Source organism: Notamacropus eugenii, chromosome 5 (assembly GCF_028372415.1).
Source record: "Notamacropus eugenii isolate mMacEug1 chromosome 5, mMacEug1.pri_v2, whole genome shotgun sequence".
Taxonomy (NCBI): domain Eukaryota; kingdom Metazoa; phylum Chordata; class Mammalia; order Diprotodontia; family Macropodidae; genus Notamacropus; species Notamacropus eugenii.
This window is the reverse complement of record NC_092876.1, coordinates 146,052,738-146,080,456: the sequence shown is the minus strand read 5'-3', so window position 1 is coordinate 146,080,456 and position 27,719 is coordinate 146,052,738. Positions and strand designations below refer to the sequence as shown.

The following is a 27,719-nucleotide window of genomic DNA, read 5'->3' as shown; positions in this document are numbered from 1 at the left end:
TCCCTTCTTGCTGGATTTTGTCGGTAATATACAGAAATAACTTATGATTTATGTGGGTTTATTTTGTATCCTGCAAATTTGTTGAAGTTGTTATTTCATTTAGTTTTGTAGTTGTCTTTCTAGGACTCTAAACAAACCATCATATCATTTGCAAAAAGGGATCATTTTGTTTCTTCTTTGCCTGTGTTTAATTCTATCAATTTCATTTTCTCCTCTTACTGCTATAGCTAGTATTTTTAGCATTGTAGATATTGAATAGTGTGATGATAATGGACATCCTTGCTTTAATCCTGATCTTATTAAAAGGATTAATCAAAGGTTCATTTATTTCCCCTGTTGGAAAAGCTTTGTGCCCAAGCTTTGTTTTCCTTTGAGGTTTTACTTGAAGATATCTTGGAGTTATTCTGCTAGGTTTTTTTCTTGAGTGTCCTTGTAACCAGTAGTTCTTTATGTTTGGATTTTTTTTTCTTCTTCTTGTTTTCCAGCCTGTTTTCTCACTTTGGATTTTGTTAGGTCTGGACTCTGTACTCTTCTGGAGAAAATGGCTTAAGTGGGCTCTTGTCCTCAAGTCCTGCTGCTGCTTTCTTGGGTTGTTGAATTTTCTGTTATTCAGTAATTACTCAGGCTAGGGACTTACAAGCTTTCAGTGTTCCCAAAATAGTCTGTTCCAGGGAAAAGTCTGATCACTACCTTCATATTCTGAAATCTACAAATCGCTGACCTGAGTTAATTTTGGACAATACTCCTGTGGACTTACCCTGGTTAGAGGTTCCGGTAGACTGATACTGAACTCAGCTTCTATTATCCAGCTGTCCTTGAGTATCACTCCCTACACAATAAATTCCAGTGACTTCTTATTGCCTCTGAAATCAAATATAAATTTTTTCATTTAACTTTCAAAACCCTTTACAACTTTGTCTCACTCAAACTCTCTTTCCTTTTTTTTTTTTTTTGAATTCTAAACAAGAAGGATTTTTTTTTAAGTATATACTTGGAAAAATAAATGTGTTATGTGTGTGTCTATAAATAGTAATAAATATAAGACATAATAATACAAATAAGTGGGTTAAAGGGATCAGAATTTGTAAGCTTTGTGCACAGAATACCTCAGATTAGAAACCATATTACAGTTACATTCTCAAATTTTTTTTTAATTCTGTCTTTATCAGCTTTCTTGCTCATATCTTGTTTAAAATTTATTTATTTTCAGTTTGCAACAATCACTTCTATAAGTCTTAAATTTTCTCCCCCTTCCTCTCACCTCCCTCCCCGAGACGGCATGGGTTCTATATGGATTCTTATATGGGTTCTACACATACATTCTTATTAAACACATTTTTACATTAATCATGTTGCATAGAAGAATTAAAACGAATGGGAGAAGCCATGGGAAAAAACATAACAAGAGAAAATAGTCTGCTTCATTCTGCATTCTGATTCTATAGTTCTTTCTCTAGATGTGGATGGTATTTTATCTCAAGAGTCCTTTGGGAATGTTTTAGATCCTTGCATTGCTGTGAAGGGTTTTAGTCTATCAGAAACAGTCCACACACACTGTGGCTGTTTCTGTGTATAATGTTCTCCTGGTTCTGCTCAGACTGTCTAACTTCATTGAACATTATTCCATTTCCCATACTCCATGATGTAACCAGAGTATGTTCTCTCTGTTTTTCATGCTAAGCCACCTGACTTTTACTTGTCTGCCTTTCATATGTACTCCTTCCTCATCTCTATCTTATAGATTCTCTCTCCAGGATTTACTTCAAGTGCTACATTGTACATGAAACTTTTCTTGATCCCTTCAACTGCCTAAGGTCAAGTATGGAGTGGCAGAGTTAAGATTTGAACCCAGGCCTTTTTATTCCAAATGGAAGTTGGTTGCCCAAGAGAGCAGCATTGCTGTATATATAATAACATTAAACCTTTTGGTGTCTCTTTGATTATTTTCAAGTAAAAGATGTCATGTGTTAGAGTATTCTGCTTACTGCTTTTGATTGCAGACATGTTTTTCTTTTCTTTCTCATGTTTGTTATCTGACTTTTCATATATACATCAAGGGAATTTTGCTGGGGAAGTGATGTCAAGCCTGCAGTAGGATTAATTCACATTTTCTTTACTTGTCTTTTTGTTATGTTTAGAGGTTGTCAGGGGAATGCACTTCACAAAGTGTGAGGGGACTTCACTAGTGATGAGTGGTCTACACAGCTACATGCATTTCCATTTTAAATTGTTGTTCAGTTTTTGAGAAAGCACATATTAGAAATAAAAGGAGTGTGAAGAATAATTGTAAAGTAACTTGAAGAGAAACTCTTCCAGAAGCTTTTATTGACCTCTAAAAAGTATTTATGATATTGTATTAAATGTATGTGGCAATGTTTGTTTTATCTGATGGGTGAAAGGAGCATATCCACCTTAAACCCATTGATTATATCCAGTATTCATCATTTAAAAGTATGTCTATAGATTTTTTTATTTTATTTTTAATGTGAACCTTTGCTTTCCATCAGTCCCCCTAGCTGTTTCTCCTTTTTGCCATCTTCTCAGTATATAGAGCATGAATATATTTTGTACATATTTATATATGGACATTGTGTTTCTCCTATGTTGAATGTAAGCCTTTAAATACAGGACTTTTTGTCTTTGTATTCCAGCACTTAATGCAGATGTAGCACAAAGTAATGCTTAGTAAATATTTATTGATTGAAGTAACATATCAGAATTAGTAGGAGTCTTGTCTGTGCATGTAGCTCCTTGGAAATCAGCTTACAAAATTGACCAATTTTGGTCAGACCTGAAAATACATTAAAGTCTTATCCATTTTGGATTTGCTTGTTTTTGGCATGAAATGTTGGTAGTTTTGAAACACATCCATTTGTTTGAAAATAAATGCTGAGAAAATGTTTACAGCTGGTTTGATTTTATATTATTTCCAGTATTAACTTAATAGTTCACTTTTATCATGCTTTAAGGTTTACAAAACACTATTGGGTTTAAAAATTGTTTTCTTAACAATAGCCCATAGGATAGGGAATGTATATGTTTTATTGTCCCTATTTTTCAGATTAGAAAACAAAAATTTATTGAACAGGATTACTAACATCAATATCTATTTTATCTCTTTACTGAGGCAGTTATTTCTTAACTTTTTACTCTACACCACTGTTGGTTCACTCACAAAGAACTTTCTTCAGTAGCTGTGAGGTAGCTAGAACCACTTAACTTCTATATGGTGGTATTCCTCACATCAGAAAAGGTGCTGTGTTCTATGAGCAAAGTAGAATTAAAACAGCACAAGGAAAACGTAGGATGCACACATTTGGAGAAACCACATCAAATGTTCACACAGACTATCTGTGCCCAGTCTGTGGTAGAGCATTCTGAATTTGTATTGGTCTGATCAGCCACAGTCGTACACACTGAAACTTCACTTTATCATGGTGATGTCATTTTGGTCCTCTTTGAGAATGAAAGACAACAACCAACCAATATAATGGTATTCTGTGCACTCATATAGCAGAAATTTATTTTAACTCTTAAATCTTAGTGGCATCAGTTAGGGATTTACTTTCTAAATCACATTTGATTTCATTTTTTAAATTATATGTTTCAGTATTGCTGGTAATAGCTGCCAGCTTTGAAGGTGATGTAGATAGTTCCCAGAAAAATATAAGACATCTGATTTGAAATCCCATGTAGAGACTTGATGAACTTTTGGACCCAGTGGCTGTAAATGAAGTACTAATGGGAAATAGAAAAGATTTTCTACCAAATGGTTTCTTCAACCTTCCTTTTTCCCCCTCAGGCTCAAGATGAAGAGGAGGAAGCCTTTTTGGATTGGAGTGATGACAATAGTGAATTTGATCCAAGTACACTGCCAGATCCTGATAAGCCTAGAAGCCCTGAAGAAACATCTGATGATGATATGGAAGATGAAGAAAGGTATGTTTTGTTTAGTTTTGACAAACAGTAAGAGTGATTTTTTTTTCCTCCTCTGAAATGCTTTGTTAAAAATATTACTATGAAAATATTTCCCTTTCCCATCTCTAGCTTTACTCTCATAGAAATACTTTTATAATGCTGCTGTCTTTTTTTTTTTTCATTTGGCCTCTGGATTATCCTCTAAATGTGACTCAGATCATTTGGATTTCTTTTTAAAGACTGCTTTATTTATGTTGTAAGGTTCTCAAAACAACCCATTTAACAGGCTGTGTTTTTGATTGAGTTTATTCCTCTTCTCTTTTTCTCTTTCTTCTCCATCTCCCTCTTTATATTCCTTAAACTCGAGGTTCTGTGAGTGCAAGTTAGCTACTTCCTACCTAGCACAATCCTTTTCCTTTATGTATGCATATTTGGCCTTATGTCAAAGGGATCTTGCTGAGAGCATTTTTAAAATGGCAGGTTTTCTGCAGAAAATGAAAGAGAAATTAGATAACTGTACTTTTACATTATGGGATTTGTAGCAAGTATACATAATAACAGAGTACTGCAATATGTTTAGAGTAGTGTACAGATTCCCTCAGTATGAAACGTGTGTGACTGTGTTGTGTATGTATGTTTGATAAAGAAAGTGAATGTACCCAAAATGGATGAAATATAAGGAACTGAAGTGTTTGGCATCATTCAGTGTTTACTGAACAAGAGCTGTGCAGGGCATTGTGAAGAAATTCTAGAGAAATAAACACATTGTTTATAGGAGATAGACAACTTTAAGAGAGGTCAGTAACAGTAAGTAATGAACAATGAAGTTGATATAATGGAAAGAAATAAAGATATTTTATTAGTATGAGAGTTATGTAAAAAAGAAATTTGAAATCAGTTATCTTACTAGAATTCTCTAGAGTTAGTAGACAAGAAAACCAGGTAAATTAAGTATACTAAAATTCTTCAGCTACCTGGAAAATTCATCTATCTAGGATGTCTCTTTGCCCAGTGAAACAGGATATATTAGACAGTAATTACCATGTTACTTTGCACAATGTATAGTAAACTTGTAGGTCTTTGTAGCCCATAAGATAGTAGAATAAAAGTATAAACAACTATTTTATAAGGACTAGATAAATTCATAGAATCTCAGAGTTGGAACAGACTGTGGAGGCCATCTAATTCATATACCTATACAGGACTTCCTTCTATAATATCTCCAACAAAAGGAAATCTTGACGTTGCTTGAAGACCTGTTGAGGAGGGACTCACTATCCAATGAAGAAATGGATAATCCATAAAAAGATTAAGGAAGTTTTAAAAGATTACTGATGTGTTGGTCCTTATCTTTTGAGATTTACACCATCAAAGACAGTCATACTCTGTGAAAGGGGCAGCTATGTTCTCCTTTAAAATGTTTCAAGATAGCAGTGCTGGAGATTTACTCAAACTATTGGGTCTTACCCAGCATAGCTGTTATGCATGTATTCTTATATAAATACACTTTTCTCACACAGTCCACATGATCTTAATTTTGGTAACTAGGACTTCACTAAAACATTTATTTTTAACTTGAACATGGTGTCCTGTTCTTAGGTTTACTATCCTAAGTAAAGAATACTTGGATCTTACAGCTGTTGCTGTATATCTTTATAACCATATTGACATTGGGAATATTGATCTTTTTAAAGTCATTGAAACAATATCAAATCTTCTGCCTGCAGTTTATAGAAACTATTTTCTATACTTTGTGTAGTAATTTCACTACGCATCTATATAGTTCCTCTTTTCTTCCTGTGACTCTCTCAGTGCCATTTCAAATATTGTAAAAAATATCATCAGTGAAATTTATACTTGAAAAAGGTGGTCATTTGATGAACATGATTGATAACAGATTAATAACCTGAGTGCTGCATTGTTTCCTATGAAATGCTCTTTAAGTCCCAAAAGGTATCCTGTACATTTAGTAGATCCTCTATGGTGTATGTATGGGAAGACATGCACCAAAATCTTGTAGAATGAGAAAGCATTAATTAGTTGTCATCTGATCCATTCAAGAAAGATCATGGTTCCATTGACTTTTGATATATTCACTATAGTATTATTCACTGTGCTATTTGCTATCACTAAGTGCCTAGTTTTTGACAGTATGAATATCCTGAATGTTGTTTTATATTCCATTTCTTATATCCGAAGTCAATTATTAAGATATTACTACCTTCTTAAAATCTACTTTGTATCTTTACATTACCGTTGGGCTTACCTGCTATTTATAGTCTTCTGAGATTTTGATATCCCATTAATCACAGTCATATGGTATCTCCCCACAGTTAGTTGTGGTCCAAGTTGTGCCTGTGCAAGATACTATTCAGTGAGGATGCCTCTCATATTGCTTGATGTAATCTGGGCATTAAATATTGTTTGTCTATTTGCCTTACCCCCTGTCCTCCCCACCTTGCTTGCAAGTTTGAGGATGTACTAAAGAAATTTTTTTAAAGTGTTATACAGTTCCTATCCAATGTTTATTGAATTTCTTTACTGAGATAATTAAAAAACAAGGAAGTATAAAAAAAATATAAATTGAGTGGTAACGTAATAATTGCAATAGAAAGCATATGATGAAACTTTGTTTCTTCAGAAGTTTTTAAAAATTGCTTTAAAATGTGTAAAATGAATCACTGCTTTTAGAAACAGTTTATGAAGGATCGATAATGGTTTCAAAGGCAGACAACTTTTTAATGTATTTTATGCTGTTTAGTTCTTGCTAAAAGATATTTTTGAGCAAACTTAGCATTTTATGCAAATATATTTAAACGAATAATATCCATCCTGCAGTTCCAGTGTGATGAGAGAAAGGAGTGTATTATTTCACCCATCTACTTAAAGAGAATTTTTGTGTTTCTTGAAAGGTAATAAATTGCCAGTGCCACCATGCTTTGGCCACTTGGGAGACATGGTGCAGAGAATATATGGGAATGTGAACATTCTTGATCAGTCTTCTTGAACTCAAATTGCAGGTTTGCTTTAAGTTCACAACCCTGATCTATTTTAACTTCTACCATCTAAGTCTTTGTTTTTCTTAGCAAAGATTTGATAATCCTTTTATGTATTTGCGTGAAGTAAGGAACAAAGGAGTAACTACTTTATCCTCTCTGAGGGTACAGATTGCAATCCATTCATATCTTCTTTGCCATCTAAAGTAGTACGGAAGAATGAATAGATTGGGGGGAAAGTAGTGAGTTCTGTTGTGGACATACTGAATTTAAGAACATGCAGGTATAGCTGACAGAAAGATATTTGGAGATGTGAGATTAGAGGTCAGCAGGCAGATTGGAGCAGGAAAAGTAGATTTGAAAATTATCAGCATAGAGATAATTAAATCCATGGAAACTGATGAGATCTCCAATTAAAGTGCTATAGATGGAAAAGAGAAGAGGGCCTAGGACAGAATTCTGAAGGATTCCTACAGATAAAAGGAGTGGGAGTGGGGGTGGGGGTGATCTGGAGGAAGATCAAGCAAAAGAGGAGCAGTCAGATAGGAGAGAGTTGGTGTCCTGAAAGCCTAGAGAGAAGAGAGTATCGAGGAGAGAGTGAGCAGCAGTGTCAGAGGCTACAAGGAGGTCAAGGAGAATGAGAATTGAGAAGAAGTCTTTGGATTTGGCAACTAAGAGCCCAGTAAGAGACCATTAGTAATTTTGGAGAGGATAGTTTCATTGGAATGATAGTGTTGGAAGCCAGATTGTCAAGAGTTGAAAAGAGAGTGAGAAGAGAGAAAGTAGATGCCCCAAATTGTAGATGGACTTTTCAAAGAGTTTAACTACAAAGGACAGAAGAGGTATAAGATGATATTTAGCAAAGATGGAAGGATCAAGTGAAAGTTTTTTTTTTTTTCAGGATAAGGGAGGTATGGGCATGTTTGTAGACAGTAAAAAATGAACCAGTAGAAAGGGAGAGATTTAGAATACCTGACGTAGTGAGAATAACAGAGGGGACAATCTGTTGGAGAGAAGGGATAGAATGGGATCATTTGAGCAAGTAGAGGGGATATCCTTGGTGAGGAATAAGACCACTTCATCATGTAAGACAGAGGTGAAAGATAAGAAAGTGACATAAGACATCTGAGTGATAGGAGATAAGAAAGAGGGAAGAAGAGAGAATCCACAACAAATAGCCTCAGTTTTTTCTTGTAAAATATGAGAAAAAGCTTTCTGTTGAGGCAGTGGGGAGAAACCATGGCAGGTTTGAAGAGGGATGAAAAAGTTTGGGAGAGTTTCTGTGGAGAGTGGGATAATGAAGTGTTAAAGGAGGTATTGTGGAATTGCCTAGCAGCAGAGAGAGCCCATTTAGGGGTATGAAACATAAATGTGTATTGTACTCAGTCAGAACACTTGTGTGATTTTCTTCACCTTGATTCAACAGTACACGTGTTGGAGCAAAGTCAGTGAATGGTAGGAATAGTCCTAGGTGTGATGAATGATGTAAGAGGTCTGGGACTTTAAGAGAGTACAATGTAGAGCTGAATTAGTTCACCAAGGAAGTATGGCCTGGGAAAAAATTGAGGGGTCAAGGAATTGGAGATCATGGTACAGATGAAGAGTAGGATTATGTAAAGGAAAGCAGAGGAGAGGCAAAAAAACCAGTAGATTATGGTCAGATAAGGGGATTTCAGAATTCTTGAAAATAGAAGTGGTATGTTTGTGGATGGTGGAAAGATCAAATGTATGACCATCTTTGTGTGTTGCTGAGGTTGGGTTGAAAAGTAAGTCATGGGAAGTGAGTAGGTTAAGGTACTACTGAGTTTTACGGTATTGAAGAGAGAATCATTACGTATAAAGAAAAATTGTAAGCCAGGTATCAAACTCATTGAGGAAGGAAGGGATCTGTAGACAGCAGCTCCCAGGATTTTGATTGGGTGGATATAAATAGCATGAACTTCAAAGGAAGACATATTACCAAGTGATGGAGGCAGAGGGAGAATTTGAAAGTGGCACAGTGGAGGTGCTGCGTGGAGTTAAGGGTGAAACTTTGGGGGTGGAAAGATTGAAGGGGATACAGACAAGAAGTCAAGTGGTAGAGAGTGTGGAATGAGGTTTGGATATCCAGAGTCATTGGGATGTGAAAAGTATAACCAGATGTAGGAGTGTTCTCATCATTGAGTAGAGGACCTCCCTCCTCTCAAAGAATAGGTGCAGCAGGATAGGGGAGACCTGAAGTCAAAGGGAAGGTTGCTCTTCTTTGCACAAGAAGTTATATTAGGTATGGACAGCTAGGTGGTGCAGTGGATAGAGCACCAGTGCAGGAGTCAGGAGAACCTGAGTTCAAATCTCACCTCAGACACTTGACATTCACTAACTCTGTGACCTTTGGCAAGTAACTTAACCCCAATTGCCTCATCCTGGGTCATCTCCAGTCATCCTGATGGATATCTGGTCACTGGATTCAGATGGCTCTGGAGGAGAAGTGAGGCTAGTGACCTGCACAGCCCTCCCTCACTCAAAACAAAGGCAAGTGCAAATCATTGTCATTATTTCTCTGATGGCATGGTCTTCTTTGGCAACGAAGGATGAACACACATACTAGGTGTAATCAGATTCTTCCATCTAAGAATTAACTTGGCATTTTCAGAGGTGAATTGATTCTTCTAGACATGGAAAGTACCACTGGGTAAATTGGTGCTTTAACAAAACTAAGTATATCACACCTGTAATAGTGATCTTTGAACAAAACGGTTGGTATAGTATTCATCTACTTTTCCATAATAATGAAAATGGGTAATCATATAAAAAAAGTATTTTGAGATCTCCAAAGAAAATAAGATCAAATGCTCAAATGATAATGTTTTTAAAATCCTTTAAATTTTGTCCTTTATCTTTAAATATAAGTGTAATATGACTGGTCTGTGCTTCCTTCTCCCTCTTCCTATTTCTTTTTCCTAGAGTTTGAAAAAAAAAAGATCAGTTTTCTAAGTCAGTGAATGTTCCTTTGGGTAGTTTTTTTCCCTTTTCTTTTTCACTCTGGTAACCCCTATAAATATTTAACATGAATAGCATCTCAGTCTTCCTACAGAGAGAGGGATTGCTTGTCAGTAGGCTAAAAATGTAGTTTGGGGTGAGCTTGACACAGCTGAAATGGCTGGAATCTTAAGTCACCATCTGACCCTAGAGGCAGTAGTTCCTCTTCCATAGCAAGTTTTTGGCCCAACTTTCCACATCCCTTGACTCTGCCTTGCAAACTAGTTCTCTGCAAGCCAGAATAGTGAGATTTGCCTTCTCATGGGACTTGAATGATTTGCAGAACTGAAAGTAAGCATGTGAAATTATTATGATGCTCAGGACTCTAAGATGATAAATCAGAATGCTCCAAACCAAAAACTAAAAACACAATCCCATGCAAAACTAGCATGATATCTCATTTCTTATAGAGTGATCCTAGAATAGTCACACATATATAAAACATCATTTATCCTTACAAATATATCTGAGAGGTAGGGAGAAGCAGACATTTTCTCCAATTTCCCTATCTTCTTAGCGCACGCACACACACACACACACACACACACACACACACAGATGTATAGAAATTGAAGTTATCTATCAAGCAATTACTTGAGGCAATTCTCAGTTTCTCAACTTCTCTGTTCCAGTGTTCAGACTTTCTTAAACAGATTTTGAGAATATATAGAAAATAAAAATACCTTAGCCTATCTGGCTCTTCATCAACTTTTTAAAAATATATATCTGCTAATATGAACTTAATTATCAACAAACACAAATATTTCCATACATCAAGAAGAAACAAGATAATTGTGAACCAGAGTTATGCAAACCTACTTTCTGGCCTTATTAATTTTATCTCCCTTTTACATATTCTGTTTCATTCAAAATGCGCTGTTAGGTTTTCTTTGGGCTCAACATAGCATCATCATCTGCCTCTTTGTATTCAGACACAGTCTGCTCCATACACCCTTTTCTGATCTCTTCCTATCAGAATAATTACTTCCCTACAACAAGGCTTACTTTTGGTGTCACCTCCTCTTTGGTGCCTTCTCTGATTCATTGAGATGAAAATATTGCCTCCTTCAGTTTTTTGCTGAGCATTTTGTCTGATTCTCTGAATTATCCCTATTATGCCATACCTTGTACCGTCCTTTATAGAACACAAGTCAGCTGTGTATATGTATTGTACATACTCAATCCAGTAATTCATTCATTTATTTATTTATTTATTATTTATTTATTTATTTCCTGACTTTAAGGAGCTTACATTCTACTAAGCAGATACAACATGGGTATAAGTAAATACATGCAAATATACATATAAAGTAATTTCAGGAGGGAGAGGAGTTAGGAGAAATCTTGAATAGAAGGCAGCACCTAATTGTGCTTTGAAGGAAGCTAGGGATTTTACAACATAGGTGTAAGAAGGGAATTCGTTCCAGATGTGGGGAACTACCTGACTGGTTGGAACAGAATGCATGAAGGGAAGAGCAATGTGAGAAGTCAGTGAAAGATTTTGTAAATGCTGAATTTAACCTTCTTGCCGGTAGGTACTATATAATTTTTGTTTAAATGTTTGAACCTAACAAAATGTTTTGTACATTTTAGAATAGAGGTAGACCTGAGAATCCTTGTAGGGTGCCAGTATGGCAACTCCACTCACCCATGTCAATCAGCAATTTCTCTGTAATTTTTCATCTGAAAGTATTTCCAGGGTCACTGAGACTCAGAGAATATGTGATGAGGTGACACTTGCATTCAGCTCTTCATTTGAATGTCAGTCCTTTGTTCACCATGCCATACTGCATCTTGCTTTGTGCTTAGTAGAGAAGGCTTTTACTAAATGGTTGTTAAATGGGGATGTCCTGGCCTTTTCCGCCTTCATTTGTCCTTGTAAATGTATCCTCACTGACATCCTCCTTGGACCATGCTCTAAAACCCTAAAACCCTGAAACTATAGAACCAATGAAAATTAAAAGGTGAATCATTTCTCATCCTTAAGGATTCACAGAATAAGACAGGCACAGTGACTCAGTAGGAATCTTGATGTTTTAATTAAGTGATAAAAGGTAGCATGGTATAGTGCAGCAAGCCCTGGCTTAGGGGTCATAAGACCTAAAATCTAATTCCTTAAATATTGTTTACTAGTGTCGGTAAGTAGCTGTGTGAATATGTCTCTGAGCCTCGGTTAACTCATCTGTATAGTGTATATCTTCTTATTTGTCTTGGGTCCCTTACAGGATAGTGTTAGTGATCAAATGAGATATTATATATGTAAAGCCTTTTGGAAACATTACAGTACTATATAAACATGTTATCATCTTTATCATTACTACCGTTATTGTTGCATCATGTAATTTCTTGGTCTTCAAAGTATGTCAGCCATATCAATTTTGGTGCCTGGGAAATTATTCCTGGTTCTCAAAACTGTAGTAGAAAACACATTGTGTATCACATTCTGCTGTCTTAGAATAACTACAAATTTTTACTTAAGTTTAGTATTAGACCTTGATTACTTTTCCAAACATTCAGAAAAAGGCCAAAAATCCAGTTCATCATATTCTTCACAATTTTTTGTCTTCTGGTATTTCATTCTCTATGGGGATCTTTTACAATGTTTTGGTTAAGATCTTAGAATCTTAGGTGTAGACTTCGAGGGATCTTCTTTGAATAATATCTTTCCTTTTATCTATACTTCTGCCAGCTGAGTAATTAATGTCTATGAGCATATAAGATTAATTTTTGTATATCTAACAGTATTCATCATATTTGATTTAAAGCTATCTTCATGTCAGTTTTTAATAAGGCAAAAAAAAATTGCAGTGGTGGAGAATGGTATGAAGGAAGCAGCTGAGTGTTCTAAGTATTCATTATCCAATCAAATTGAATTTATAATATTTATAATCTTTCAACCTTTCTCAAATACAAAAATGGGAAAGAGCAAAGTGGTGATTGGATTCATCACTGGTTTGTGTTCATCTTTATTTTGCAGCATTTTTAGGTTGAACTCAGACTGATTTGATCTTAAAACGTGAACAAGTCGATGATTGCCGTTGGGGAAGAACTGAAAATTTTGGTGTAAAAGCTATTGCTTTTCGTGTGTGTGTGTGTGTGTGTGTGTGTGTGTACATGTATATATATTTATATATACACACATACACATGCACTCACGCAGAGGCACACACTTGTATGTGTACATGCACACATATAAATGTATTTATGTGTAGATAGAGCGTATCATTTGTTCTGAGACTATAGTTTGGTCAGGAACTGTTTGCTGCTGCTGAGTGCTTCTCCTGTAGGTTGATTTGTTTCATATTTCAGTTCAAATCATTCTACTTCTCAAGGATCAAGCTATACTTTTTCACCTTGTCTCCTAGAATTGAACTAGAAACAACAAGGATATGCTGAGCTTGAATAGTTTTCTCTCTTCCAAAATAGTTTTCCTGTCAGTGGACTAACTTATCTCTAGGCTCTGTCCTTAGCATATGGAACTCTTGTTCTGTCATATTAGTTACGTAATTTCAGTACTTTAATACTTCATTGTAGCTTTTATTTCAACAATGTGGGTATTCTTTCTAGTAGAGCTGATCACTAGGCATTTACGCCTTCTTATTCACTATGATTCTGGCACATGCTTTCTCATAGCTACATCAGAAGGGCAGCTCAGCATTCTGCAGATGTTCTTCTAGGACTTTTTGTATTTCTTTGGATACTATCTCAGCATTCAAGACACCTAGTTTGTTATCCCTCATCTTCATATCAAGGTCAGCATTCCTTTTCTCATTGTGCATTTCTCTGTAATGGCTTTGCTTTTTCTCACATCTGGGTTATCATTGGAAGTATGGTACAATGTATTTGGGCATACTATGTATCTCTCTACTTCCCTTTGGGTCATGTGGGGAAAAAGGGAAAGGAACAAGTATTAAGTACCAACTCAGTGGCAGGCACTGTGCTAAGCACTTTGCAAATATCATCTCATTTGAGCCCCACAACAACCCTGGGAGGTAGGTGTTATTATTAGACCCATTTTACAGATGAGGAAACTAAGGCATAGAGATTACACCACTGGTAATGTCTGAGGTCAGATTTGAACTCAGATCATCCAGACCCTAGGCCTGATGCTCTATCTACTTTTCCACCTAGCTGCCTCTGGCGTGACTTGACTGTTAGGGAGGCATTATACAGAAGAATTTACCTCTAATCCTGTCTCTTCCACCAACTACCTGCATGACTTTAGGCAAGTCTTTTCTCACCTCTCTGGACTTCAATTTCCTTATCTGAAAATCAAAGTTCTGGGGAAAATGATTTCCAAGATGTCTTTCAACTCTAAAGCATTCATTCTATAATTACTCTTAAATTGCAGTATTCCAAGTTTGAAAACCATCTAGTATCATCACATGGAAAACACTAACATGTAAAAAGATAGATCTTTTAAGGAAGGATGGTATGAGCAGTTTAAGATCATTAGAAGTATTAGACAATTTTCCAAAAGCCTTCAAGCCAATTATTCCTGCCTTTCATTTGGGCCCAACTCATTATTTGTTATCCATGTAATTCTAACAAGGAGATTCATATTAGTTAAATTTTCACTTAAAAATTCAGAGGGCTGAATGAAAATTTCCAAATCACAGTATTGTTTTGTTTTGTTTTTCCTCTTAAATGTTCTTGAGGAAGAAGGATCTTTGGGGTTAATTGTGGTAGAGACTAGAAACCAGCTTTGGTTCTTTGAAAAGCTTTTTCTTATTCTGAGTTCAGGAATGACAACAGTTTCACTAACTATATTTTGTGTTTGGCTTATATAGACTTTAGATAATTGGTGAATCTAGAAATATGTGGAGTGAGTATTAAGGGAACGTGATTCTATGACTAATTGACTTGCCTATTGCCTATCCGTTTTACATTATTTTTCTTTTAGGAGCCTTCTTTCCAAGGATGAAGTTTTAAGAGCAATCCCTTCTCCTTTTCACATTTGTAAAAATATCAATGTACTTAAGTATTAGTAATCTATAAGCCTATTAATTTGTTGTTAGGACTTAATGTTGTATTATGTGTGATGAGAGATTTAATGGACTGCCTTACTAGAAGGCATTTTTGTATCTCTTCTTTTAGCTTTTAAGAGCTATTAAGGGGGCAGCTAGGTGGCCCAGGAGTCAGAAGGACTTGAGTTCAAATCCAGCTTCTGACACTTACTAGCTGTACGAGTCTGGGCAAGTCACTTAACCCTGATTATGTTGCGCTCAACCCCCCCCCCCCCCCCCCCCCAAATAGAATTAATAATGTTTGGAACTCTGTTCTAGAAATGGACAGAAAATGTATGATGTATATAACCTATGTCTAATGAGAAACAGCATGGCAGAGTGTTTAGAAAGCCAGGATGACCTGGGTTTATGTCCCACCTCTGACACATACTAGCTGTTTAGACTCAAGTTACTTATCTTCTTTGTACTCTGAGGCATCTCTCTAAGATTTTAAGTTGCAAAGAAGGCCCCAACCTACATTAATAGGTGTTTCCTCTGCTGAATTTCTCTGTATCAGGGCTTCTCAAACTTTTCCCACTTGTGAGCCCTTCAGCACTTCTTAAAACTACGGACTGAGACTCACAGTTTAAGAAGCACTACACTGTATCACTGAAATCACAGTTCTAACCCCTGTCCCTAACATGAGTCTATATTCATGCATAGTGAAGTTTCCAAAGTAATGGGCTTCTTGGTACCTTTTGAAGGAAAAAAATCGTGTATTTTGTCTAGGGGGAAAAAATCTGTTAATTGATCTGGTGTGTTAGGGTCATAGTCCCTTGACTTCTATTCCATCCTTAATCATTGCCTCTTGCCTTTTATTTTTCTCTCATCCCTCATCCAGACTAGGGGTATGACCTCTTAAGCTTGATCAGCTAACATTCCCTGTAGCCATTCTCACTTGTAGCTGCAGCTGTTCTGTCGTCACTTTTTTCACATGTTTCAGTCTCCTTGAGGAAGCAATTGAATTCTTGGTCATGTTAAGTGGAAATTCTTCAAGGCTAAGATGAGTAACTTTAGCCTAGCAGGTAAGTTGCCTCATCTGTGATAGCTATTTTCCTGTGGAGTGTAACAGTGTTGGCTCAGCTTCTTCCCTAACACAATTGTGTCAGCTTTGCTATTCAGAGAGGACTGCCAAACCGACCCTGCTGTGCAGAGGTGCCAGCTGTTTTAGTTGGCCTAATGTCTCTTCTGTTGTTCTGCTTTACATCAGAGGTAACCAAGCTGTGATCTAGGAGCTGGCATTGATTTTATGCATGCTGAATAAAGTTGTGGGGCTCTGGGGTAAGATGAAACCGTAGGGTTTCTTCCTATGACAGTTGAAGTTATTAAAATCTGACATTGGGGTCAATGTTACCTTTTTCTTAGGAATTTTTCTATTGTTTTCTTTTTCTTGTTTTTTAAATATTTTATTTTTCCCCAAATACATGTGGTAATTTTTAAACTTTTGAGTTCCTAATTCTCTCCCTCCCCCTTTGAGAGGGCAAGCAGTGTGATACAGATTTATACATATTCAGTCATGCAAAACATAATTCCACATTAGTCATGTCATAAAAGAAAATACAGGACCCCCATGAGGAAAAGAAAACTAGAAAAATAAAGTTAAAAAAAAGTATATTTTGATCTGCATTAATTCCCATTAGTGGTCAAGGGGTATAAACAGACAATTTTCAGACAGAGAAGTCAAAGCTATCTATCGTCATATGAAAAAATGCTCTGAGTCACTATTGATAAGAGAAATGCAAATTAAGATAATTCTGAAGTACCACCTCACACCTTACAGATTGGCTAATATGACAAAAAAAGGAAAATGACAAATTTGGGTGGGGAAAACTGGGACACTAATGCATTGTTGGTGGTGTTTTGAACTGATCCAGCCATTCTGGAGAGCAATTTGGAACTATGCTCAAAGGGCAATCAAACTGTGCATACCCTTTGATCCAGCCATATCACTGCTAGGTATATATCCTAAAGAGACTTTTTTTTAAAAAAAGGCAAAAGGACATATTTGTATTTATAGCAGCTTTTTTGTGTTGCCTAAGAATTAGACATTGAGGAGATGTCCATCAGTTGTGAAATGGCTAAACAATCTGTGGTTTATGATTGTAATAGAATATTACTGTGCTATAAGAAATGATGAGCAGGATACTCTCAGAAAAACCTGGAAAGGCTTATATGAACTGATGCAAAGTGAAATGAGCACAACAGGAGAACATCAAACACAGTAACAGCAATACTGTATGATTTGGGAACTGTGAATGACTTAGCTATTCTCAGCAATACAGTGATCCAAGACAATCCCAAAGGACTTATGATGAAACATGATTTCAGCCTCCAGAGAAAGAACTGATATTGTCTGAATACAGATGAAGCATACTATTTTTCACTTTCTCTTTTTTTGGTTCAAATCTTCTTGTACAAAATGAATAGTATAGAAATGTTTTACATGATTGCTTACTATTTCAGAGAGGAGGGAAGAAAGGGAAGGTGAAAGATTAAAATTTGGAACTCAGAACTTTAAAAAATATTAAAAATTATTTTAAAAAGTAATTGAGGGAAAAGAAAATGTTATTTTAAAAAAGACTCCATTGGTTTTTTCTTTTCTTAAATTAATTTATTTTTAGTTTTCAACATTAATTTCCTTAAGATTTTGAGTTCCAAATTTTCTCCCCATCTCTCTCTTCCCCCAAGACACCGTGCATTTTGATTACCCCTTCCTCCAATCTGCCCTTCCTTCTATCACACCCCTCCATTCCTTTATCCTTATCTTCTCTCTTTTCTTGTAGGACAACATAGAAGACATTACCTGTATTTCTTATTTCTCAGTTAGATGCAAAAACAATTCTCAGCATTCATTCTTAAAACTTTGTGTTCCAACTTTCTCCCTTCCCACCCATCTCCACCGAGAAGGCAAGCAATTCAATATAGGCTATACTTGTGTAGTTATGCAAAAGACTTCCATAATAGTCATGTTGTGAAAGACTAACCATATTTCCCTCCATCCTATCCTGCCCTCCATTTGTTCTATTCTCTCTTTTGACCTTGTCCCTCCCCATAGGTGTTTGCTTCAAATTACTCCCTCCTCCCATGTGCCCTCCCATCATCTTCCCCACCCTACTTATCCCCTTCTCCTCTACTTTCCTGTAGTGTAAAATAGATTTTCATACCAAACTGAGTGTGCATGTTATTCCTTCCTTAAGCTTCACTTTTTCCCTCTCACCTACCCCTTTTTCCCCTTCATTGAAAATGCTTTTTGTTGCCTCTTTTATAAGAGATAATTTGCCCCATTCCATTTCTCCCTTTCTCCTCCCAATATGTCTCTCTCACCCCTTAATTTTATTTTATTTTTTTTAGATATCATCCCTTCCTCTTCAACTTACCTTGTGCCTTCTGTCTATATATACATATGTATATAACCCCTCCAACTACCCAAATACTGAGAAAAATTTCAAGAGTTACAAATATCTTTCCATGTAGGAATGTAAACAGTTCCACTTTAGTAAGTCTCTTATGATTTCTCTTTCCTGTTTACCTTTTCATGCTTCTCTTGATCCTTGTTTTTGCAAGTCAGATTTTCTATTCAGCTCTGGCCTTTTCATCAAGAATGCTTAAAAGTCCTCTATAACATTGAATAACCATTTTTTTCCCCTTAAGTATTATACTCAGTTTTGCTGGGTAGGTGATTCTTGGTTTTAATCCTAGTTCCTTTGACTTCTGGAATATCATATTCCAAGCCCTTCAATCCCTTAATGTAGAAACTGCTAGATCTTGTGTTATCCTGATTGTATTTCCACAATACTTGAATTGTTTCTTTCTAGCTGCTTGCAATATTTTCTCCTTGACCAGGGAACTCTGGAATTTGGCTACAGTATTCCTAGGAGTTTCTCTTTTCAGATCTCTTTCAGGAGGTGATCCATGGACTTTTTCAATATTTATTTTGCCCTCTGGTTCTAGAATCTCAGGGCAGTTTTCCTTGATAATTTCATGAAAAATGATGTCTAGGCTTTTTTTGATCATGGCTTTCAGGTAGTCCCATAATTATTAAATTGTCTCCTGGATCTCTTTTCCAGGTCAGTTGTTTTTCCAATGAGATAGTTCACATTATCTTCTATTTTTTCATTCTTTTGGTTTTGTTTTGTAATTTCTTGGTTTCTCATAGAGTCATTACCTTCCATCTGCTCCATTCCAATTTTTAAAGAACTGTTTTCTTCAATGAGCTTTTGAACTTCCTTTTCCATTTGGCTAATTCTGCTTTTTAAAGCATTCTTCACCTCATTGACTTTTTGGACCTCTTTTGCCAGTTGAGTTAGCCTATTTTTAAAGGTGTTATTTTCGTCAGCTTTTTTTGGGGGGTTGTCCTTTAGCAAGCTGTTGACTCACTTTTCATCATTTTCTTGCATCACTCTCATTTCAATTCCCAGTTTTTCTTCCACCTCTCTTGCTTGATTTTCAAAATCCTTTTTGAGCTCTTCCATGGCCTGAGACCATTGCATATTTAATTTGGAGGTTTTGGATGCAGAAGCCTTTACTTTTATGTCTTCCTCTGATGGTTTGCCTTGTTTTTCCTCATATGAAAGTATGGAGGAGAATACTTGTTCACTAAGAAAGTAACTTTCTGTAGTTTTATTTTTTTTCCCCCTTTTTTGGGCATTTTCTCCACCTGTTACTTGACTTTTGAGTCCTTTGTCAAGAGGAGGGTATTCTCTGGGGACCTGTAAGTTCTCAGTTCCTCCATGGTGGCTCAATTGAGGGAGAGGAGTGAACTCCTCTCCTGGCCTGTGCTCTGGTCTAGAAGCAACCACAAGCTTTTCTGTCCAGGTTCTGTGAGTAGAATTCCCTCTCTACAGCCTCCATCAGCTCCACCAGACCAGCGGTCTTCCTCACCTCAGGACCGCCACTCAGGGCTGAGACCTGGCTCAGCTGCTTGATTCTCCCAGGGTCTTTAAGCCCAGGGCTCCAAAAATGGATGCTGTGCTACAGTGACTTCCGCTGCCCTGGGCCCAGGGCCTAGTTCCTGACCCACTCCCTTCTCAACCAGATGAAAGAACTTTCTCACTGACCTTTGAAGCTGTCTTTGACATTTGTGAGTTGAATAATATGGGAACCGTAGCTGCTGCCAGGGATTCTGCATGCCCTGAAGCCTGTTCTAGTCCTGTCCCTGCCGCACCATACAGCCAAGACTGGGCTGCACTCTGCTCCGAGCCTGGTTGCAATAGACCTTTCCTGTTGGCCTTCCAGGATGTCTTAGACTGGAAATCTCTTTCACTCTGTTATTTTGTGACTTCTACTGCTCTAGAATTTTAGAGTCACTTTTTTACAGGTATTTTATGGGCTTTGGGGGTAAAGCTACAGCAGGTTCATCCTTCTACTCTGCCATTTTGGCTCCGACCCTCCATTAGTTCTTTCTCTGAAGATGGATAGCATTTTTCATCATAAGTCCTTCAGAATTGTCTTAGATCATTGTGTTCCTGAGAATACCTATATATCATTCACAGTTGATCAGTGTACAGTATTTCAATGACTGTGTTCAGTGTTCTCCTGGTTCTGCCCATTTTACTTTGCATCACTTCATGTAAGCCTTTCCAAGTTTTTTTAAAATCTGCCTGCTCATCATCTCTTACAGCACAATAGTATTCCATCACAATCACATAGCGCAACTTATTCAACCAGTTGATTGGCATACTCTCAATTTCCAATTCTTTGCCATCACAAAAAAAGGTGCTATAAATATTTTTGCACATGTAGGTTCTTTTACTGGTTTTTTTTATGACTTTTCGGGATATAGATATAGAGATATGGTAGTGGTATTGCTGGATCAAAGGGTATGCACAGTTTGGTAGCCCTTTGGGCATAGTTCCAAATTGCTCTCCTGAATGGTTGAATCAATTCACCAACAGTGCATTAATGCATCAGTTTTCCCAGATTCCCTCCAGCATTTGTCATTTTCTTTTTGGTCATGTTAGCCAATCTGGTAAGTGTTGGGTCAGAGCTTTTTAAATTTACATTTCTGTAATCAATAGTGATTTAGAGCATTTTTGGGATGACTATAGATGGCTTTGATTACTTTGTCTGAAAACTACCTATTCATGTCCTTTGACCATTTATTAATTGGGGAATGGTTCCTCTTATTTTCAGAAATTTCACACACACACACACACACACACACACACACACACACACATATGTATGTATTTGAGAAATGTGGCCTTTATCAGTAGAGATACTTGCTGAAAATTTTTTTTCACAATTATGATTACTATTTCTTTCCATCCTGTTTCCCCTGTTTGTCCTACTCTCATCCTCTTGCCTTTCACCTTGTCCATCATCAAAAGTGTTTTGCTTCTGACTACCATCTCCCCTAATTCATCTTACCTTCTATCAGCCCCTCCCCCTTTTCTTGTCCCCTTCCCTTCCTACTTTCCTGTAGGATGATAGATTTCTATACCCAACTTAGTACATATAATCTTCTCTCTTTGAGCCAATTCTGATGAGAATAAGTTCCCTATATCTGTATCAAACAGTTCCCTATATCTCCCCCATCTTCCCTCCACTGTAAATGTTCTGTCATACCTCTTTCATGTAAGATAATTTACTCCATTCTACCCCTCCCTTTCCCCTTCTTCAGAGTTGTTTCTTTCTCACCCATTTTATATTTTTTAGATGTCCCATCATAGTCATTCCTCTTTCTCATCCCTTAAATTTATTTTTTTAAAGATATCGTCCTATCATTGCTCATACCTGTGCCCACTGACTATGTATGTTCCTTCTAATTGCCCTAATAATGATAAAGTTCTTAGGTATTACAAGTATTATCTCTCCATATAAGAATGTAAACAATTTAAAAATATCAAGTCTGTTATGATTTCTCTTTCCTTTTTACCTTTTTATGCTTCTCTTGAGTCTTATATTTGAACGTCACATTTCCTATTCAGCTCTGTTGTTTTCATCAGGAGTGGTTGAAAATCCTTTCTTTTGTTGGGTAGGTGATACTTGGTTGTAATCCTAGCTCTTTTGCCTTCTGGAAATATCACGTTCAAGTCCTCTGATTGTTTAATGTTGAAGGTGCTTAATCTGATCTGTAAAATGAGCTGAATACGGAAATGGCAATCCACTCTAGTATCTTTGGCAAGAAGACCCTAAATAGGTCCATGAAGAGTTGGACACAACTGAAATGACTGAACAACAATAAAAATAATTTGGGGCAGCTAGGTGGCATAGGTAATAGAGTGCTAGACCTAGAGTTGGGAAGACCTGAGTTCAAATCTGGCTTCAGACACTTACTAGCCATGTGACCGTGGGTAAGTCATTTAACCCTATTTGCTTTAGCTTCATCATCTTTAAAGTGAGCTGAAAAAAGAAATGGCAAATCACTCCAGTGTCCTTGCCAAGAAAACACCAAATGAGCTCATGAAGAGTCAGACATGACAGAAACAACTGAAAAACAAAATCGAGAAAATGCTATAGACATAGCTTACCTAATATTTAGAAAAGCATTTGATAGCATCCGGACAGGATATAAGTGATATGGGCTGGATGTTTCAAAACTGGCTGAGTGTTCAAATCCAAAGAGTAGTCATTAATGTCAATGGTTAAGTGACTCAGGGTTCTGTGATTGTACCTGTGCTATTTAACATGTTTGTCAAAACCTGAGAAGACTTGCATGAAGTGATGCAAAGTGGAGGGAAAGAACCAGGAAAACTTTGTATACAGTAACAGCAGCACTGTACCAATGCACTACTGTGAAAGACTTATGAACTCCAATCAACACAATGACCAGCCACAGTTCCAAAGGACTAATGATGAAATGTGTTATCAGCTCCCAAATATAGAATTGATAGACTAAGCTCCACCTTGCTCCTTTCCTCTCCTTTGCTTTCTTTTTCCCTTTTCTTTTCTCTTCCCTTTTTTCCCCTTCCCTTTCATTTTCTCTCCTTTTTTCTTTTCTTTTTTTTTTTTGGATGTGACCAATGTAGTGATTTATTTTGCATTACTATGAAATATAAAATTTATAAATTTTATTTTTAAAATGCATTTTTATCAATTATTTTGTTTAAATATTTGATTAGTAGAGTATCCTTTTTTAACTTACAGATCACACAAAACTAGAAGTGGTTAACTAAAAGTTTGGGGAGTCCTCTCATTTATTTCTGGCATTCTCACTGTCTGCAGTAGATTCTCACTTTCTCTACAGTTGTAATCTTATGCCTTCTTTCTAGTTCCATTGCCTCTGTAAAGACTGTAATCTCAGGATGTTGAGATCTCTTCTTACTCTACATTCTTGTACCATTTACTGACTGTACCACTAAATCAACATTTAGATGTTATCTTGTGCTTTTATTTATATTCATGTATGTGATTGATGTCATGATCAAATAAGATAATAGCAGAACACTTGGCACAGAACCTGGCACATAGTAGGCACTATATAAATGCTTATTTGCTTCCCACCTTTATTTTTCTTTTCTTCCCAGTGGAGGGTATGAATTGTGGTTTATACTTATTGGCATCCTCAGACATCTACAACAGTGTCTTATACTTAATAGCTATCTAGTAGCTTTTTATAGCTCTTCTCAGTTTAAATATGTTTGATTTCATATCCATTGGCTCATTTGATCCTCACAGTACTATGAGGTAGTTTAGAGCAGGCATTATTGCCCCAATTTTTGTAGGTGAGGAAATTGACATACACACTTTCCTTATTAAGGTAATCCTTAATCTGAACTCTGTCATGATGTTAAAGCATGTGTTTGGATATGGACATTTAATAACATAGAATCATAAAGTTAAAACTGGAAGGGAACTTAGAGATCATGTGGTTAGTCCCAACCCGCTTATTCTACTTATGAAGAAACTGAAGCCAAGAAAATTTAGATGACTTGCCCAAGTTTTTCTAAATAGAAAATGTTACAGGTGAGTTTGGAATATACATCGTCTGACTCCAAATCTATTGCTCTTTCCACTGTCCTGCCTTCCACATCAGAACCTGGTCATAGTAAAACTGAAAACTGGAAAGATTAAAGAGATTTCTAGTACTTTCTCTTCTCCTATGCCATCTCCCTTTACTCTCTTTTGGGAGTTGGAAGGTAATGTGACACCAGAAGACTTAAGTGACTAGCTTGATTGTCACATTTATTTATTTTAGGATTTTTTGTTTGTTTGATTGTTTTTTGGAATTAGTTATGTTCTATTTATCTCTTCTTTGCCATTCGATCTCATTTTATTTCATTACCCACACTACTTCACATAAAGCCAGAGGGTGAAAAATCTGACATTTTATGCTTTGACCACTTTATGTAATCTCTTGAATAAATTAAGATTATAACTTTTTCTGTAGGTGGAAACTTTAAAACTTTCAGATATGACTTTGAGAGGTCACTGAAATAAAGTGGCCATGACTGGGTGGTTAATATACAAACTTTAATCGTGGTTATTAGAAACTGGGTTAGAAGATTATTACCTAAAGAGAAATTCAAAGTGTTAATAGGTATGAAATGGCAACAAGAGAAGTATCTGGTTGTAAATGTAATTTATGGAGTATTTATTTATAGGTTTGGCAGAAATTAATAATTATGTTACGTCTGTTCATTTCCTATACAACAAAGGTTTTTAAACTGGGACCCACATATCCCCCTCCTAAGATAGATTTAAAGGGGTTCACAAACTTAGATGGGGGAAAAAAAATCTTTATTTTCACTAACCTTTAACTGTAATTTGACATTTCCTTCAGTTGTGAAGTAACAAATAAATATTATTCTGCAAAGGGGTCCATAGATCTTGCTGCACTGTTACAGGGTCCATGACACACACAAAAGAGTTAAGAACCCCTAGGATAGGGATTGGGGTCATGATAATTCTGAACATTTGAAATTAACGTTGCTACCTCTATAAATAAAAATCATCTGAGTGTCAGGTACGTGTATATTGGATAAGAGAGTGTCACCTGCTTTTTTCCCATTCACCTCTCCTCTTATATTTCTTTATTTTATCTCTGTTCACAGAAATTATGTTTGTGATGAAGTCTCTGAATAGATGTTTCTTTCATTTGACTAAATTGTTTTTATGAATCTGATTTTACTATAGATCTGGCAGAAAACAGAGTTAATATAGCTTGATATGTTTGCATTACTATTTCTATATGCAATAGCATTCTTATAGTAATGAGGAAGCTGCAGTGGGCTTTATGGAAGGGACTGCAGTAATTAATCTTCATTAGGACTGTTGCCATGGCCTGGGTAAATTAAAATTTATGATATGGAAAAAAAAATTGTGGCACAACATTTGAATATCAAAATGTCAGTCCTTAAGGGAGAGGTCATTTGTAAATTTTCAGAGTTGTTTTGTTAGCAGATTCATTCATTATTAGCTTTGAAATCTTTAGAAAAGTGCTCATTGGAGCAATATTGATAGAGATGGTATGCAAGAAGGGAAGTATTACATAGTTAGTGTAACAGGCAAGTTATTCAGGTACTATTCTCTTGCTATTAGCTTTCCATAGCTGAATGAACAGTTCTAAGAGGGCACTCCAGGGTCTTACCATACATTCAACACACTTCCCATTCCCTTTTCACAGCCACCCCATTACTAGTTTGCATGCAGTTTAGCTTAGTTAGCAGCTTCATCTGGCTTGTCTCTGTTTGAAAAAAGCAGGCTGTGTTCAGGCACTGCAGTGCAAGGGATGGGTTTTAGGCCATTGATGCTTCTTTTCAATTTATGTTTGGTTTCTAGACCTCTATGTGCTGTGGCCTTAGGGTTAGGGATCTTGTGTCAAAGTCCCCTCCCCCTGCCCTCACAGTCTCCCCAACACCACAGACTAATGATGCAGAAGATCTAGAACTAACCAACCAGGTGACACCAAAATAAAAAGCACCCGCTTTCCCCAGCAACCCAAGTTCACTCTCCTGTTGACACCCTCCTATTGCATGGATTCAGGTGAAGTTTTAGAACTTGATCATTGGTATTGTTCTCCCTGGAAGTTTTAGTGTTATGTCAAAACTGAAATTTTCTCCTTAAGAGAGGAAAAACTCTGCCAAATGAATTAATATTCTCAAGAAGCCTATGTAAAATAAAATCTAAACCTTTCTGAAGCTTAGTATAATGACTCTAGTTTCAGTAGCCATATATAGCCCAGATATTTCATTTCTGAGTGATGGAAAAAAATTGTTGTGTTTATATTGGAACCATTTCATGTATCACTTAACTAAATATGTGTTATTGATCTCTGACGAGTCTTCGCCTTCATAGGAGACACTAAGGAACATACATCGAGGGATAAATACATGTCATATGTTCCTCTTTTTTCTATAAGTTATTGATTGAGTAAAATTTGCCTGACATCATAGTGGTCAAACGTTTATTAAGTACCTACTATGTGTCAGGCATTAGGTATATAAAGATTAAAATGCAACAACACCTGTCCTTAAGGAGCTTATATTCTAATGAGGGAGATAACATGTCCATATGTAAAAATAGATACAAAATAATTAAAGGAATAAGAAGCATTGTGGGTATCAGAAGAATTACTTTAGTTCAGATGGTGTCGATCTCCCCAGACTCTCTCTACACATGTGCTAGAATATGAACTATTCCTGATCCAGTGAAAATAGTCTCTGGAAGTATTCATTCCCTAAAATAGTTGATTTGGTAAGTGAATTTAAGAGGATATATAGATCATGGTCATGGGGACCAGGAGACTCTGAATTGGATTTCCTGTGGTCCCACACACCACTGCCTCAATAGGTTGTAACATGGACCTTTATGTCCTGCTGTTGTTGCTACAGATCAGTCATAAACTTTGCAGTACATCTTCTCACAGGAGTTTTATGAAGATAAGTCTTTGCTTAGCATAAAACGGAGATGACACTGGGCTAGATTATAGCATACATGTGAATATGGGGAGCATTCTCTTTTGTACACATTGGCTATAGCTATCAGCATAATTTTCACTCTCCATCAGCATTAAAGAGCATTTGTTAATTGATTTCATAAGGCTTTTAAAAGTTTATACAGCACAGTGAGGTACTTTGTATACATTTGATCCTCGCAATATTCCTGTGAGATGTGCAGCACAAGCTAAAGCAAAGAATCCCTCTATTTATGGGAGAGGGGTTGTATGCGTTTTGTATTTGGTGTGTATTCCTTTCATTTTCTTTTCTTCATGCTTTCTTTATTCCACACTTACTGGACTCCTTCATGTTCCTTGAGCTGACCTTGCACTTCTTCATCTTTTTCCCTAATTACTCATGATCTCTGTGTGTGCAATATCCTCCTTCCTTCTCCTTCCCTATTGAATTCCTACCATTTTTAAAAACTCAACTCATGTGAGCTACTCCATGAAATCTTTCCTGATTTTCCCCATGCCAGTAAAAATCTTCCCTTGTGTTTTGTTCCGTACCTGTATGTTATTGTCTGTCATAGAGAGGCAGTATATCATAGGATAGAGAGCTGACCTCCAGTTGAATAGCAGCCTCCCCTAGTTCAAGGGTGGGTATTCTGTGTCCTCGAGGCCACATGTGCCCTATAAGTGCAGCCCTTTGACTGAATCCAAACTTCACAGGACAAATCCCCTTAATAAAAGGATTTTTTCTGTAAAATTTAGACTCAGTCAAAAGGCCATGATGGACCTAGAAGGCATAGTGGGTTTATAACTGGCCTCAAAGCAAACAGACCTGGGTTAAAGTCTTGTACCTCTGACACATACAAATAATTGCTCTGTGATTCTGGGCAAGTCACATAACTACTTTGTACTTTAAGCAGTTGTGTGTACTTATACTCATGGAATCATTCA

General features: G+C 36.5%; 1 protein-coding gene across 1 annotated transcript in view; it reads left to right on the top strand.

Moving 5' to 3' along the window:
* DDX10 (DEAD-box helicase 10) overlaps window positions 1-27,719 on the top strand; it is a 323,965-nt gene that overhangs the window by 278,673 nt on the left and 17,573 nt on the right. The window contains exon 17 of the mRNA XM_072611177.1: window positions 3,803-3,939. Coding sequence (XP_072467278.1) covers window positions 3,803-3,939 — 137 coding nt within the window. The remainder of the gene's footprint in view (window positions 1-3,802; window positions 3,940-27,719) is intronic.